The sequence below is a fragment of the Amblyomma mixtum genome, chromosome 1 (assembly GCF_055824585.1).
Source record: "Amblyomma mixtum isolate Tamu chromosome 1, ASM5582458v1, whole genome shotgun sequence".
Taxonomy (NCBI): domain Eukaryota; kingdom Metazoa; phylum Arthropoda; class Arachnida; order Ixodida; family Ixodidae; genus Amblyomma; species Amblyomma mixtum.
Genome location: NC_143012.1, coordinates 109034301 through 109050415, shown reverse-complemented (window position 1 = coordinate 109050415; position 16115 = coordinate 109034301). Strand labels below are relative to the sequence as shown.

At 47.9% G+C, this 16115-nt stretch overlaps 1 protein-coding gene across 4 annotated transcripts in view; it reads left to right on the top strand.

Annotated features, from left to right (window-relative positions):
- Window positions 1-16115, top strand: part of LOC149367496 (uncharacterized) — a 200006-nt gene that overhangs the window by 42679 nt on the left and 141212 nt on the right. For 3 of the 4 annotated variants that reach the window (XM_089555839.1, XM_089555833.1, XM_089555828.1), the window contains exon 5: window positions 4494-4725. The exons of the other annotated variant lie outside the window; for it this stretch is intronic. In XM_089555839.1, coding sequence (XP_089411965.1) covers window positions 4494-4717 — 224 coding nt within the window. In that variant the 3' untranslated portion in view covers window positions 4718-4725. The remainder of the gene's footprint in view (window positions 1-4493; window positions 4726-16115) is intronic. 4 annotated transcript variants of the gene reach the window in all.

The window sequence follows — 16115 nt, the reverse complement described above, 5'->3', positions numbered from 1 at the left end:
ATAGGTGTGGTAATTTTGACGGTAATGAAATAGGAAATGATGAAAGCTTTGTAGCAATCACACATCTTTCCAGTTAATGCAGTGTACTTGTCATGATGACAGGACGTGTGTGACGTCGGAGGCTGTACTCGTTCGGCATAGACACAGTCTGACAGCAGACTTGTACCGCGATGCAGTGAAGAATTGTGACTGTTCCCACCCAGGTCGAAAACACCGTTTTTGATCTTCAACTTTTAATTTCACTGAAGCGTCCCTCAGCGACATTCCAACACTGAACGTTCACTGTAGCTTTTGTTCTTACTGCCGCTAGGGCTGCAGGAAATATTGAAATAGACGTGGCAGAAGTGGAACCCAGGTTGAGCAGGCTGTCGCTGAGGGGCGTTCGGTACAGTGACGTGCCTAATATGGCTTCCCAAATAATGTCAGTGGGTGAAAGAAAATAGCAAAAACCCTCCTCCAAAAAGCGGGTGCAGTGTGTGGATTTCAATGTCCCCAAGTGGCAAGCGGTCTGTGAGGCACGCACTTCTGGTTGAAAGGGCCACTCCTCAACCAGAGTGGTATATCTGTGTAGGAATGGCTCAACGGCGCCGCAATTATTTTCTAACTGTGCCAATTTTTTCGTTCAAGAAATCAATATTTTGGTTATAATATCAAATTGAGATCATCGTATGGGCTGAATTTGTGCAGGAGCAGACAATTTAAGGGCATGAAAATTTTGGACATCTGGCTGTCTTAGTATGCCGATATCTCAACATCTAGGACAGAGGGAGATGTCATACTGCTTGCTGAGGGAAGCTGAAGGCACAGTGTGTGCAATAATCGGAGCAGGTTTGTTCAACTGCACTTCAAAAATTTATAATTTTGCAAAGTTTATTGATGCATTACATTCAGACCTTGAACATTGATATTCCAAGTGCTGTAAAATTACCAATGAGGGTAAAATGGAAAAAATGTTTTGAATGTTGCACTCTTTACTCACCATACTATGTAGCCATGGATTAAAGATGTTTTTTTATTGGGCAGTTTTTTTTTTTGCACTGTGGTACTAATAAATGAATAATTAAAATAAATTATCTTGGGAAACGACTATTTTATGAGACAGGTAATTTCATTGTTGAAACCAGTATAAAAAATGAGCAACAGTTTCATTAGGATTGGACTAAAAATAAGGAAAAGAGCTCTAAGACCAGTGTCCCCCCTTAAAACTTCCCTGGAATTCCTCCATCTACAATTGTTAAATCTAGTGCCATCACCAGCTAAACATGCAGCTCTTCATACTTGTAGCCTTTCTCACCTTGATTTTGGTGGTATTTCAAGCCACATACTTCCTTTCAAATTACTAAAGCAGGGAAATGTAGGTGTTGGTGAAAGAGGGGTTTCGGGAGTGAGAGAGGACAAAGGTTTTGTAGGGTTGCCGGCAGTCGGGAAGTGCGTGGCCTGACGAAGGAATAAACGGTCGATCCTTTGTTGTCCTTTCAGGAAGGAGATGAGGAGTTAACAAGGGCTGTAGGCCCCCCCCCCCCCCCCCCCCACCACAAAAATATGAAATGAGAAAAAGAAACTTTGCAGTTCTTCCGGCCTACTCAGATGGGCATGCTTTGTGTGCAATCCAAGCTGTGGTCTCGGCCCCTTCAGATCTTCCATTGGTCATACGTGTAGTTGCCGGTCTTGCCTTTGGAATGCGATTTCGCCGAATGAACAAAACAGCGTTGTTGCTGGAGCACCCCAGGAGATGGGTAAATTTACTGGTTACCTGTGCCATGGCTACTGGGAAGTGCATCGTTCGTCCGTGCCCTTTATTACCGGCTCAGTAGTTCTTGCCTCGTGCAAGGTGACGGTGACTCACAGTCAGGAAGAAAGGGGAAGGTAGGTAGTTACTGCCTTTGAGTTTTCAGACCAGGTATTTCCCCTGTGGTCTGGACATTGTCCGCTCCCAGACAGCTTTGTGTGGCTCTGCAGCGAAGGCTACTCCGGAAAGGGAAGGAGGTGGGCTTTCGTCCCTCTGTTTCCGTGTCTAGGGGAGTGGTGGGCGGTTTGTTGTTCAGTCTAGGGGTGCAAGAGAGAGAGAAAGGGTTGTCAGGCACTTCGCTCCTTGTGCGCTCTTGAAGGCAGCTGACGCCCGTCTTCTGAAGGGGGCACAGATCAAGGGACCCCCACCTCTTTTCCTGTCTGCGAAGGATATCAGTGCTCTCTATAACTTCTTGGCCGCCTTCAGTTGGAAAACAAGTCTGGTGGTGAAGCTGACTCAGGAAGCTGGCACGAGCTTTCAGAATAACAACTCAGGGGGCACCACTTTGTTGACCTAAAGTGCGGTGAGGTAAAAGCAGTGTTGCTGCTTGTGTCACTGATGTGTGGTTAACGTGTTAATTAAGTGCACAACTGTTTGTGATTCTCAAATGCTGGAGACACGGGAGGGCGTTTGGGAGGCATCCGTCTGATTCGACGCCTTTCTGCAGACACTCCTCTCCAGCGTCCTAGACAAGGAGCACTGCATACTATGCGTTGGCAGGAAGTAGCGTAGCCACTAGCACCCTCGGCTGCGGAACGGGGGTTCGAACCCCATCGTGCACAAAGATTTTTTTTTTTCCTGGTCTGAGTAGAAAAAGTGTGACACCTCTGCTGACAACCTTCTGTCGACAGCGATGAGGCATTGAAGGCTTTCGCCTTAAAAAATGAAACTTGGTGGGTCGGCGGGTTGCGTGTTTCAGAGCCTTGAGCTAGGCACAGGTAACGCATAATGTTGTCTCATGGTGTGGTAAAGTTCCACTTTTCACATTCCAAGAACTTTGTGCTCAGTCAGCTGATGCCTGCTTAATGGGCTTTTCAGCATAGCACAGGTTGCAAGGACAGTACTGTTCATGCAGTGCGGCAGATGGGAAGACTCGTCCACTGGGCACCTTGAAAGTGTCCAGGATGAAACACACGCACAGAGAGAGACAGGCAGGGAGTTTTTATATTAATGAGCCGTAAATACCTTTGAAAAAAAAATGTCACGATTTAGTGTGGTTAGGTGAAATTTGAATTAGGTGCACAAGAACTTTGGTTTAGGTGTTCTGATCTGTTGTGCTCGCATGAAAGTTCATGAAGATGACGACATCCATAATAACGCAGCACTAGAGGCTGGCAGTTAAACACGCGGGATGTCTGGCTGCAGCAATGCCATAGTGGTCTAACGCAGTGGCCAGCAAAGCTGATCTGTTTTCCAGTGCTGTGGGCTCAAAACCCACTTGGGGCCACAAACTGTGTCGCCACTGTAAAGGAGTTGGCCTTAAAGCCTTCTAGCAGGTTGCCCACAACCAGTTGAGCAGGTTTGCTTCTCAGGAAAACTGTCTGTAATTTGAGGGGTCAGTATTAAAGGGACTATGCAGTAAATTATTTGAGATTACATATAACAGACGAGAGATAGGCATTCTATCACTCGCCACCCCAGCACAAGAATTTTTGAGGTGCGATCAATAACAACGAAGTTATAAGACGATTAAAAATTATTCTCTTCCTCTCCCTCCTCAACTCATACGTGCAGAGCACCGAGAAAAAATGAGGAAAACAGCTCTGAGCCTGGGCCCCGCCCATGAATACATCATTCACTGACGTTCGGTTTGCGACTTCCGGTTGTCGCACCCACCCATGTAGGAGCGTCGGCAGCGTCTGTACGGTCTCTCTCCGCCTTCCTGGATTGCAGCGCGCGTCGGACTTCTTTGCCTGTCACTGCGACAAAGGCACTGCGAGTGGCTCCCGAACTCCCGACAGAAAGAGGCGGCAGAGGTAAATTGAAAACATATGCGTGAAGGCAATGCCTAGCTGGCTCGCGCTTGCCTGAGGGGGTCGCGCGGCGGCACAAGCAGATGATTTTCACGGCTACCGGAAGTGTGCCCATGACGTCGGTGCTATCGTGGCTCCTGCGAATGAGAGCGTGTGGTGGCCTCCTGACGTCACGGGACTAGTGACGTCTATTTTCCCAATTTTGGTTTCGAAGTTTATTACTACGAAGACGCCAATCAGCGCGTGAATTTTAAAAAACGTGGTTTTTTAAAATTCATAATAAATAGAAGTATGAGTCCGAAGACTCATACTTGGTGTGAATGGTTCTTAGCGTCATTTCTAAGGATTTAAAACATTTACAAGTGACTTTTAATTCACTGCATAGTCCCTTTAAGGAAGAGCGGTTATCGTGCCTTCGCTTTGCATGCCCTGCCCAAGCCCACTTCTTCCTCTTGATCTCGACTAGGATGTCATTAACCTGCACTTGTTCCCTCACCCACTCCGCCCTCTTCGGATCTCTTAACGTTACACCTATCATTTCTCTTTCCATAGCTCGCTGCGCTGTCCTTAACCTAAGCTGAACCCTCTTCCTTAGCTTCCACGTTTCTGCCCCGTAGGTGAGTACCGGTGTTACCTACTGGACCAGCGATGAAGGATTTGCGGGGTCTCTCTCTCTCCCACCTGAGGTGTGGAGTAGCTGTTGACGCTGCGTGGTGTCTCCCTCCCCCCAGAGGAGACCAGCCAGGAGGAGTGTCTGCTGCCACCGGTTGTGGACTCTGTGTCTGCTGGGCCCAGCCACTGCTCCTCCTCCGACTCCTCCTCCCTGGAGCCCCCCTCCAGCAGTGGTGAGAGTGCATCGTCCTCCTGCCTGGAGGTCACTGTGCTCGCTCTGAGTGGCACCCTGGGAACCCCCCCCCAGCTGAGCAGCAGCCACTCTGCTTCCCCCCAGGAGTGAGGAAGCAGGTGAGGACCCTTGCTAAGGGGGGATGTGGGCACCAAATCGCAAAAGTCCCGAAAAAAATTGGATTTTAGGAAACTCCACATTTGGTATCTTTTAAGGTCTTCTTAATTATATGGCCACGTATCATTGTGGTGGCCCTTCATTCGCACTCAAGGCCGCAGGAACGGGGTGTTATCATTTTTGTTCCTGACGCGAGAAGTGACGGGATTAATCTCGATCGATCACAGCCATGAAGAGCTGCAACTACATTTTTCCAGATTACTGTAGATGATCTTGACCTGTTATCTCGAAGTTTCCTTGCCAGCTTTAAGTCGAGCGATGCCGCGAGCGGCGGGCATTCGCAGCTCGACGACTGACGAGCACGTTTGTTGCTTACGCCGCCGCCGAGTGATTCAGTTCCTTTGCGGGCGCAAGTCAGCCCAGATAAAAAGCTTCGTTTGCAAGTCTTGTTGGTGTTTTCCTGACCGCAGGACTGCCGTCACTATAACGTGACAATATCTTCGAAATTTTCTCCGAAACTAACCAAGAGGTGACTTCAAAAAATGTTTTGTGACTGTAGGTAGCAAGAAACTAGCTGGAATCTTCATACCAGTGTTTTCCTCAAAAGTGTCTTTTGTCCTGCGTGCCCTGCTTGCAGAAAGCATAGCACGACAATGGGTTCACAGATTTTTATCCGGCCTGTTGCATTGCATTCTTTGATGAACTTTTTTTATGCAGTGGCATTCCTGTATTTTTGAATTACTTTCTCGCTTGTTTTTTCATGCTATCACTAATTTGACGTCACGAATTGCATTGTGCTAGTGTGCATATATAACATTCTGTGCGGGAAACAGTCAGGCCAGTAAAAATGTTCGGAGAACGTTACTGCATCAACCATTTCCAGGTGTAAAACTTAAGAGTGACTGCAGGCTCCTACTATGTTTTGTTGTCACTCCAGGCTTTGTGCAGGTTTGGTACCACAGCGGAACATATAAAATTTTGTAACGTAGATACTACCTAGGGTATTTATGTGCAATTTTGTATTTAAGCATTGAGTGGACTTCCAAAAAGTGTGTCAGATTTCACTCTTGTGCACCAAAAACTTAAAAAATGTCATCTCTGATCCTCGCCAAGTCTTGCCTTGAGGGGGGTAGCCTGGTCTTGAAAAAGGAAATTTTATTAATCTAGTCATACTTATGAAATTTTCAGGGCACATGCATTTTTGTGCCCTGATTCTAGACATGTCATTTAATTTCATGTAAAACAATTCCTTGAGCGCATATGTAATTTTTATGCATGTGTTTTCTGAAGAGCCCTGAAAAAAACTTTCTTGTGGGAAACTTGCTGAAATGTCTGCCATTGGGCTCTCTCGATACCAAGGAGTGCAATAAGAGTAAAATTGTCTTCCTGCCTGTCATGGAACTTGAGTTAAAGGGTACTGAAGCCAGGGTGTCGAACCGGAACTGAACCCGAACCCGAAACCGGAACCGAACCCAAATTTTTGCCCGGAACTGGAACCCAACCGAACCCATATTTTTTTCGCCATCTTGGAACTGAACCCGAACCGGAACGATTGAAAGGAGCCGTTCCGAACCGGTTCAGGACCCAGTTCAACCCCAGTTTTTTTGCATCCCGGCATACGTCTTGTTTTCCTACAAAATGAGATGATCTATCGCATAGATTTACCCACCTGTAGCTGTCTGCGCTGGGAAGTGCGAAAATTGTACCCAGTATATGCGACAGCAAACTTACAGGAGATGTGGTGCCTGGGAAGAAGCCTAATTGACCCTTCTGTAATGTACTACCGCCAATTCTAAACACTTGTACAGTACGGTCCACTGTTAAAGGGAACATGCGATCGCGTGGCCTCCGCGCTTCACGGAGCGCTGCCGCCGAGAACTTGTGGGAATTGACGGCACAAGTCGCATGCGCAGTAAGCATGACGGCTGGTGACTCCGCGCATGCATGCGCCTGATGTCGCCTATTCTCGCCGCATCCAGGCGGCAGGGCTTCGTGAAGCGCAGAGCACACGCGAACGCATGTTCCATTTAACAATGCACCGTACTGTACGTCAGGTTTATGTGAAATCTTGAGTTAGTACTCCTCCCCTTTTACATATTTGCGTAAATCTTTAATCAAACGGTTAGGACTGCTCTAACTCAGTAAAGTACTATAGACACCAAACTTTTGCTTGCGTGCTTTCTTCTTTCAAACAATGCGTTAGACGTTGCTGTACATGGAGCACCCACGTGGTATTAACCAACACATAATAAATAATTTATATTTGAATTTCTTCTTGACCCTGTTTCGGTTTCACCAACATAACAATGGGTGTGACGTGTAGTGGAAATTAGGTCGCGTGAGGGGCTATAAAACGGCAATATAACTGCTGATACGTCCTTCGTTGTAGTGATAGGTCTTGAAGCCGGCTGATGTAAGTGCTGCAGTGAGTCAAAACAACGTATCAGTGTTTGTATTAGTTTTCCCGTGCCTCACGTGACCTAATGTTGAACTCACGTAACAGCCATCATTCGGTTGATGAAACCGAAACAGCATGGAAGAATAAATTCTTTTCCAAGTTATTTAGCGGCAGTAGCCGAATACCGCACGGTGATCTATGCATTCTAATATCGATGGCGCCATTTGAAAGGAGAAAACAGGCAATAAAACTGGGTGTCTATAGGCATTTTAGTACCGACTGAGAATGCCTTCCTTTTCTTTGCGTCATTTCCCACAAATAGACGAAATATTAGCGCGAGGACCCAACAATGTTGTGATGGTGGTTTTTGAGAAAAGGAAATGGCGCAGTTTGTCTCACTTCTTGATGGACACCTGAACCGCGCCATAAGAGAGGGGGAAGGTGGGGGTGAAAGAAAAAAGAGAAACAGACGTTGTAGGGGTGGTCTCCGGAATAATGTCTAACAGCTGGGGATCCTTAAAGGCCAACTGCATAGGTTTTAGAAATCGACGAGCTTAAAAGGGTCAATGTGTGAAACTTCCAGGTAAAGTATGCGAAGTCCTTTTGGCCTAGCATTTGAAACGGTGACGTAATTACCAATTAAAATTGCGACGGCCTTCAAGCTTGTCCGCAGAGCACAACGCACACGGGACGCATGATGACGTCATCGAAAGTATCCGTACATTTCCAACGCATAAACGCCTTTGAAAGAAAAAAACCAACGCCACCGAAGGCACAGCCCGCCGAACGTTGTTTGCAGCGTCCAACGAGGCACAGCAGGGCGTGGCTGACGGCAGCAGTAATTTGAAATCATACCTTCCGTGACATCACATTGAACTTTGCCGCACTCCACTGTTGCTTTAAGAAGTGCAAAATTTAATCGTCGATAACGTCACTATTTTAAATGGTAGTGCAAAAAACTTAGCATGCTTTACCTACAGCCTATATAGATTTGAATCCTTGAGTATCGCGAAATTCTCAAAAAGTGGCGCAGTTGCCCTTTAACGTGCACTGACATCGCGCAGCCCACGGTGCCTTTTGCGTTTCGCCTCCAACAAAACGTGGTCGCCGGAGCCGCGTTCAAACCCGGGTACACCGAATAAGTAACCGAGCGCCCTAACCACTGAGCAACCGCAGTGGGTAGTGCAACATTTACTTTTGTGGGCTCTTATTGTCTGAGACAGCAAGTTCTAAATAAAACCCCTCACGATGGGTCTGTAGGGCAATAAAGAAAAAAAATGGCTCAATGGCTGTGGAGCTCGGCTGCTGATTTCAAAAATACAAAAACCAGCGTGACGTCGCCAGCTGGTCTCCGTTAATCTGGAGCCCTCCACTACACCGTCTGTCATGTAGCCCCAATGTCTACTCGACACGTTAAACCCGAGATATTACTACTAGTGTAGAGCGGTTTATTGGCACCTTCAAGCGCCGGCGACGAAGACCCTGGCGCAAGAAGTCTAAGAACGAGCGAGGCGAGGGACCGGCACACAAGCGGCAGTTCTCCAGCACGAGCCTCCTACGGGCGGCGCTAGCGCTTCGTCGTCGTTGGTGCTGTATCATCTTCTTCATTCCAACTGCCCCGGCGGAAAGGGGGAGCCATCAGGGCGAGGAGAGGGCAGTGGCGAGCGTGACAAGGCGTCCTGAGGGATCTTTGAGGGAGGCCAACCAGCACAAGGCGTGGTGATCAGTAACGACGGTGAACGGGCGGCCATATAAGTATGGGCGGAATTTCGTGAGAGCCCACACTATGGTCAAACACTCCTTTTCAGTCACGGTGTAGTTCGACTCTGCTTTGGTCAGAGCACGGATGGCGTACGCAACAACGTATTCAGAAAATTTGGGCTTGCGCTGGGCCAGGACAGCACCGAGGCCGATTCCGCTTGCGTCGGTGTGCACCTCAGTAGGAGCAGTGGGGTCATAGTGCCGAAGAATAGGGGGCGAAGTAAGAAGGGGACGGAGCGTAGCAAAAGCTTCATCGCAGGCAGAGTCCCACGTAGACAGGTCGGCGGGACCATTGAGGAGTTTCGTAAGGGGCGCGACGATAGAGGCGAAATTAGGGACAAAGCGCCGAAAATAGGAGCAGAGGCCCACAAATCGGCGCACCTCTTTCGTAGAGGTCGGTTTAGGGAAGTCAGCCACAGCACGGAGTTTGTCAGGATCAGGTAGGACGCCATCTTTGGATACGAGGTGGCCGAGTATTGTCAGTTGCCGGGCGCCAAAGTTACACTTCTTGAGGTTAAGTTGAAGGCCAGCATGGGTGAGGCAGCTCAATATCTGGCGCAAGCGCTGGAGATGTGTTGGAAAATCGGCCGAAAACACAACAACGTCATCTAAATAGCAAAGACAAATGTTCCACTTGAGGCCGCGCAAGATGTTGTCCATCATTCGTTCGAACGTGGCGGGAGCGTTACACAGACCGAAAGACATTACGGCGAATTCATAGAGGCCGTCAGGGGTAACGAATGCCGTTTTAGGACGGTCGGACTCAGACATCGGGACTTGCCAATAGCCTGAACGGAGATCCAGGAAGGAGAAGAATTCAGCGCCTTGCAAGCAGTCAAGGGCGTCGTCAGTACGGGGTAGCGGGTAGACGTCTTTGCGCGTAACTTTGTTGAGCCGGCGATAGTCCACGCAAAATCGTATCGAGCCATCTTTCTTTTTCACCAGGACAACTGCGGATGACCAAGGACTGGCAGATGGCTGAATAATGCCGCGTTGTAGCATGTCGTCCACTTGCTCAGTGATGAGGCGGCGCTCGGGAAGGGACACACGGTAGGGGCGCTGGCGAAGAGGAGTATGTGTACCAGTGTCAATGTGGTGCTCGACAGTGGTCGCACGGCCCAAAGAAGAGGACTGGTGGTCAAACGATGAGCGAAACTGATTGAGCAGGACAAGAAGCTGCGCGTGTTGAGCTGTGTCGAGGGCGGGATCAATAGAGCGGTCGAAAATGTCCGAAGGCAGTGGGTGATCGGGAGGAGCACCACGTGGGGTGAGGGCAGCGAGGTCGAGACTGGAGGAGGGCGCATCGGTGTCCAAGGAAGAGATGAAGTCAGCGGTTTCAAAATGACCCAGGCACTCGCCACGAAGCAGGGGAAACGCAGAGAATGAGGTGTTGGAGACGAGGATTGCGGCAGCACCGTGGTGAATGTCGATGACAGCGAAGGGAAGGGAGAGACGTCGGCGAGAGGCAAGGAGGGTGGAAGGCTTGAAGAGAACGGTGGCGTCAGAAACAACGGCCCAAGTGGGAATGTCGGCCTCGTGGTTTCGAAACCACAGGTTAGCGACGTCGCTCAGGTAGAATATCACATTTGTGAGCTTGACGCGGTCGTCCCAGTTGTTATGGCGGCTCACCCGTTCATACGACTCCAGCCAATCTTCCACATCTTGATCGCTGTGGCCGCTGAAAACAGCGGGGTCCCGCTGCTGGACGGCACCAGAACAGATGACTGGCTCCGGCGGGGGGGCTGGCTGTTGACTGGGGGGCTGCTGACCGGCCTTAGACATCGGGATGGTGCGACTGCGAAGGTCCACGGTGATGGGAAAAGGTGACCGCAGCAACCTCCACCAAATGTAGAGCGGTTTATTGGCACCTTCAAGTGCCGGCGACGAAGACCCTGGCGCAAGAAGTCTAAGAACGAGCGAGGCGAGGGACCGGCACACAAGCGGCAGTTCTCCAGCACGAGCCTCCTACGGGCGGCGCTAGCGCTTCGTCGTCGTTGGTGGCGGTGCTGTATCATCTTCTTCATTCCACTAGTATTACCAAAAGAAGGATGTATAAATTGGTTCAGCTTCTATTTCTTTTAGAATCCGCATATTCTTGTTTGGACGCGACGGAAATAAGAAACGAAAGGCGGGTTCTTGGCAACGGGGGAGATTTACTAATAAGAAAAAAAATAAATACCGATTACACAAAAGGGCAATCTCGCTGGAATGCGATAGTGATTCTGCCCAGAAAGATGCTACTACGATGAAGTGATTTCGTTATGCCGATTCGCTGAAATCGTTCTGCTTCTACGAAAGAATTGCTGCCAGTCGCCAGCGTGCGGTTCCATCCGGTGTTCTCGCACTGCTCGATCTTGAATTCTCTTTCTGGCGACTTATATCTACTTCTCGCAGTCGTATTTGCCGTTCTTAGTGTCTGACATGACAGGCTTATGCTTTTTTGGCATTTTTTTTTTCGTAAAACGCTTGGGGGACTAAATACGTGGAGCCTTCACAACAATCTGCCTCGGCTATATCGGGTACAGGTGGGTGAGGAGGAATGGAGAGATGGGTGAAAGTTTTTGAAGGTGCATTTTTACCACTGAATGCTCTGATGTACGCCCACAGGAGTGTGAATCAAGGATGGAGGCTGCACGCACGCAGCGCGGTTATTTTTGGGAAAGCAGGCTATAGTGCTTTGGCATTTTTCGAAGCGCTAAAACAACAAGGACGCAGAGGGAACAGACAGGGATGAGCGCTACTTCCCTCTGCATCCTTGTTGTTTCAGCGCTTCGAAAAATGTTGTCAAAACTGCACCAAATAGCCCGATCCGCTACCCTTCTGAACTATACTGCTAACGCAGTAAAATGAACAACTAAAAGAGTATGCATGGTCTAACCTCTGACTCCGAGCGGGATTTGCACCCATGGCGGCGCAACAGAAAACTCTGTTTACAGATGCTTGAGGCTATTCGGCTATCTTGTAGGCTTTCTTTATGGTTGTTGCATGGAATATTTGGAACCGCTCTGACCCTCCTCATGCCTTACTTGACCGCGTCGATTTCAGCGATCTCGGCATAAGGCCTCATGCCACCATAACTCCCTGCCTCCGCCCGCACATGCTATGCATACCACGTGACTAGCATGGCCAGCAAGGGTTTCAGAATTATCTAATCGCTGTTGTGAGTTGATCCGCGACCATGGTCAGTAGCTTCGCTTTCGACGGTGCCCCTTTCTCACGCGCACCGCGCTTCTTCCATTCGGGATGTTTTGCCGAGCCGGCGAACGCGTAGGCAATGATTGCCCTCGTTGGCCATCGACGCGGGTTTGGCCGGCGGTTACTTACTATTTCAATAGAGGGTTATAGCATATCGTTACCGCGTTTACTTCACTGTTTACAGTGTTACCGCATGCCGGACTTTCCGGTTAGCGCTGCGCACGCCAGTGCCGCCTTTTAATTCCATTTCTGGGTTGACATGTTCTTTCCGGGGCGGTGTCGTGAAGGTTGAGAGGCGCTATTTCATCTGCGTGCTTAGCGGAAAAACTACCTCTGCAACTTCAGGGTAGTTCACCGCGCCACCTCATTCGCTGTAACCCAGTGGTGTGGCCAGAGTTGTTCGCTGTATCTGCGACGAATTTGCGTTGCCCTTATGCATATTTTCACAGGAGCACCACACCCGCTCGCAGTAATCCAGCGTTCGCTTTATCTGCGGCCATTAAAGTGGGCTTCATTGTACATCCGCTGACTTTGCTTTAATACACCAGTATAGAGAAAGTCTAGGTAAGGCTGTATATGTATGGGTAGAGGAAGTAATGCCCGATCGCAACATTTGTCATCTGTCTTGTGGAGAGGCCGTAGAGGTAAGTAAAAGCGAAGAGTGAGAAAACCGAATGAATCAGCACTCCCGAGCATGTCCAGAAAATATAGGCGAGCACTTAGTTACCTATTAAGCACAGCTGCCAGAAAGGGGTTGTTTGAAGTTTTGAAAATAAATGCCTGAAACAAGTTGAGGGACAAATGGTGCACGCCAGATTAACCACTCTTTATCACTCTATTAAGGGCGCAAAAAATTCTGTTGACGAAAAGGTTGCCTTTCATAGCGCCCCAGGAAAAGTCCAAAACATTCTATCACGAACAAATTCTTTACTTTACTATATTGAGAAGTCACGATTAGCTGAGTTTTTGAAGCTACTGAGCTATAGGGGCTCGGTATATATATGACGTGAGTCACAAAGGCGATGTCAAATAGGTGATTTAAATAAAATATGTTTGGTAAGCTGTGGATGTTAGGGAGAGCCAGTGCTCCCACGAGGCCCTCGTCGGGTGGGGGATGGGCGGAGGAGGGATCCTTGAACATTTTCTTACCATGTAGTAAAGAACGGGGGGGGACTGGCAAGTCGGTTTCGGGGCGACGGAAAGGTATCTGCCTGTATATGTATACGTGCAAACACATGACAGTTTTGTTTCTCAGTAGTGCGTGGGAACGTAGAGGGCACGTGCGGCGGAAATTTTGGTGCCTCGTAAGTACACTGCGTACGATAAAGTCCCAACTGACTAAAGCTTCAAGGGAGACCTATTACTCGCGTTACGGGGTCTCCCAAACTGCTGAAGCAGGAGGGTCTTGTAGATGCAAAATCCATCAGCTTGTCGTCATACACCTCATAAGGTAGAATATAGCGTATATACATAGCCGATTTCCATTAATTTCGAGTTCATTTCATTTTGCGGTTCTTGTCGTAAATTCGTCTTTTTGCTGCGGACAATAAATAAAATAGGCAACGTGAGAACATCTCACATTAAACAATTTTTTCATGCTCAAGTAACACAGTAAACGCGACAAAAGGAAGACTGGAGACGACACGACCGCAGACTAACAACTGGTTATTTTATTCTGGGAAAAGTATATAAAGGCGCAGGACACAGGAAACAACCACAAAAAAACAGAACAAAGGTTAAAACTTAAAAACCATAATGCGCATGCACATCACATCCTGACGTCTCTGTAACGAAATTCGAAGAGTATCTTCCACAGCAGACGGCACTCCCCTATATCCTGGACCTCACACAACGCCAAGAAAGCCTGGCTCCTTATCTACCAAATTGATAGATGGTGAAGCAACACACTCATCGGCTTCCTTGCTGATCCCATTGGCCTCGACTGGGGAAAGCAATCGTTGCACGCGCTGCAATGCAAAGCCAAGTTGTACGACACCGCTACTTTTTTCACCCATCTGTGATGTTCGAACAATTGCTCATTGCTTCCCCAATTAGAAAGACAAGTCTCCTGTTGAATCACCCTGATAGAATTTGTAGGGAGATGGTCGAGGCCTTTATGATCAGGAAGGAAGCAGATGAGCGTGTTGCTTCACCATACATCAGTTTCGTTGATAAGGAGCCAGGCTTTTTGGCAACTGTGTGAGCTCCAAGAGATAGGGGAGCGCCGTCTACTATAGGATATAGTCTTCGAATTTCGTTGAAAAAGATGTCATGACTCGACTATGATGTGCATGCGCAGTATGGTTTTTTTAGTTTTAATCTTTGCTCTTCTGTTTTTTGGATTGTTCACGGTGTCCTGCACCTTCATATACGTTTCCGAGAATGTAATAACCAGTTGTCAGTCAGCGTCTGTGTATTCTCCAGACTTCCTTTTGTCCTTTTTCATGAACCCTTACCAACTAGCCCAGTTTTATGTTCTCGTAAACAAATCTTTGAATTTTTTATTTTGTACAGTGATGTGCAAGAAAAAAGAAAACGCATAGCAAGGTTGACTGAAACCCATCGGAGTTATAATTTTTTTGTCCTGAACCCGTTTGAACCGGTTCGAGACGGTCCGAACCGGTTCGAACCGGAACGAAATGGCCCTCTGGAGCCGAACCCGGAACTGAACCCGAACCGAACCCGAAAAAATGCCGGTTCGACACCCTGACTGAAGCTGCCACTTCAGAAACAGGAATACACACTTTCCTTCTCAACTGGCAGCTTCAGTATGCTATAAATGAAGTTCTATGATAGGCAGGAAGACAATTTTACTCTTATTGCATTCCTTGGTATCAAGTGAAACCAATGGCAGGCATTTCAGCAAGTTTCCCAGAAGAAATTTTTTTTCAGAGCTCTTTACAAAATACTACAGGCATGGAAATTACTAAAGTGCTCAAGGAATTGTTTTGCATGAAATTAAATGACATATTTAAAATTGGCACACAAAAGTACACATTCCCTGAAGATTTCTTAACTGTGACTTCATTCATAAATTTTTTTTTTTTTTCAAGACCCTCTTCCCCCCCTTAAAATGGCCACAGGAAGAGGGCGGAATGGGTCAGGGAGCAACTGTGAGTTGGGGATGGCTGCCTGGTGTGCTGGGTTTCATTGTCCACAAGTAGCTGAGGCTGTCAGGTGACAAACACAGGCCTCAGAAGATGGCAGCACTGTTGTGATAGCGGACTAGTGGTTTTTCAAGTCGTACAGTTTCTTGATGAGGTTCCCTTACTTTAGAAACCTAACAGCTCATGGTAGACCTACAATTGGATTCCCTCCTAAGAATAACTTGGGGTGGGAAGGAATGTGTTTGTCGTAAAACAGTGGGAAATGCTTTTCCTGAGCTTTTCAAGTTTCCTGCGTGAAAGCGAAACGTTGCCTACTGCGACCACTTCGCCGTTCAATTCACTCGGGTCATTTCCTTGTTTGGTGAGTATGAAGATGGATATGCGAGGTGGATGTGTCCAATGCGAAGGCTAGACATAGGGTGACTCCAGTAAAGCGTTCTTGGTGTTGCCACTATACTTCCGTTCCCCCAGGGGTCAGCAGTAGCAGGTGGAGTTTGTTGTTGACTTCAGTATCCCAGGTGGAGCGCCCTTTTCTTAACAGTTGACTCTCTGCCAGCTTGAATCAACATTTCCGTGGAATATTTCCATTCTCCAGTTTACCTTGGTGAGTTCATGCCACACATACGTCGGCAGTTTCATTACTGGCTATGTGACATGGCTCGGGTCGCAGCATAATTTTATTTTTTCTTTCTCCATATATTTTGGCTGCTGCTAGACTATAGATAAAATCTCCTACAGTAAAACCTCGTTAATTCGGATCTCATGGGAGTAAAAAATTTGTCCGAATTAACCGAATGGCGAATTATCGAATGAACAACAAAAACAGCCCATGAACGAAGATTTTATTGCGTACCTTTACTTTGCAAAGAAGTCGGTAATGGTTGTTTGTTTTTTCGTGGAAAGCTGGGCGGCAAGGACGAGTTTTCGCACA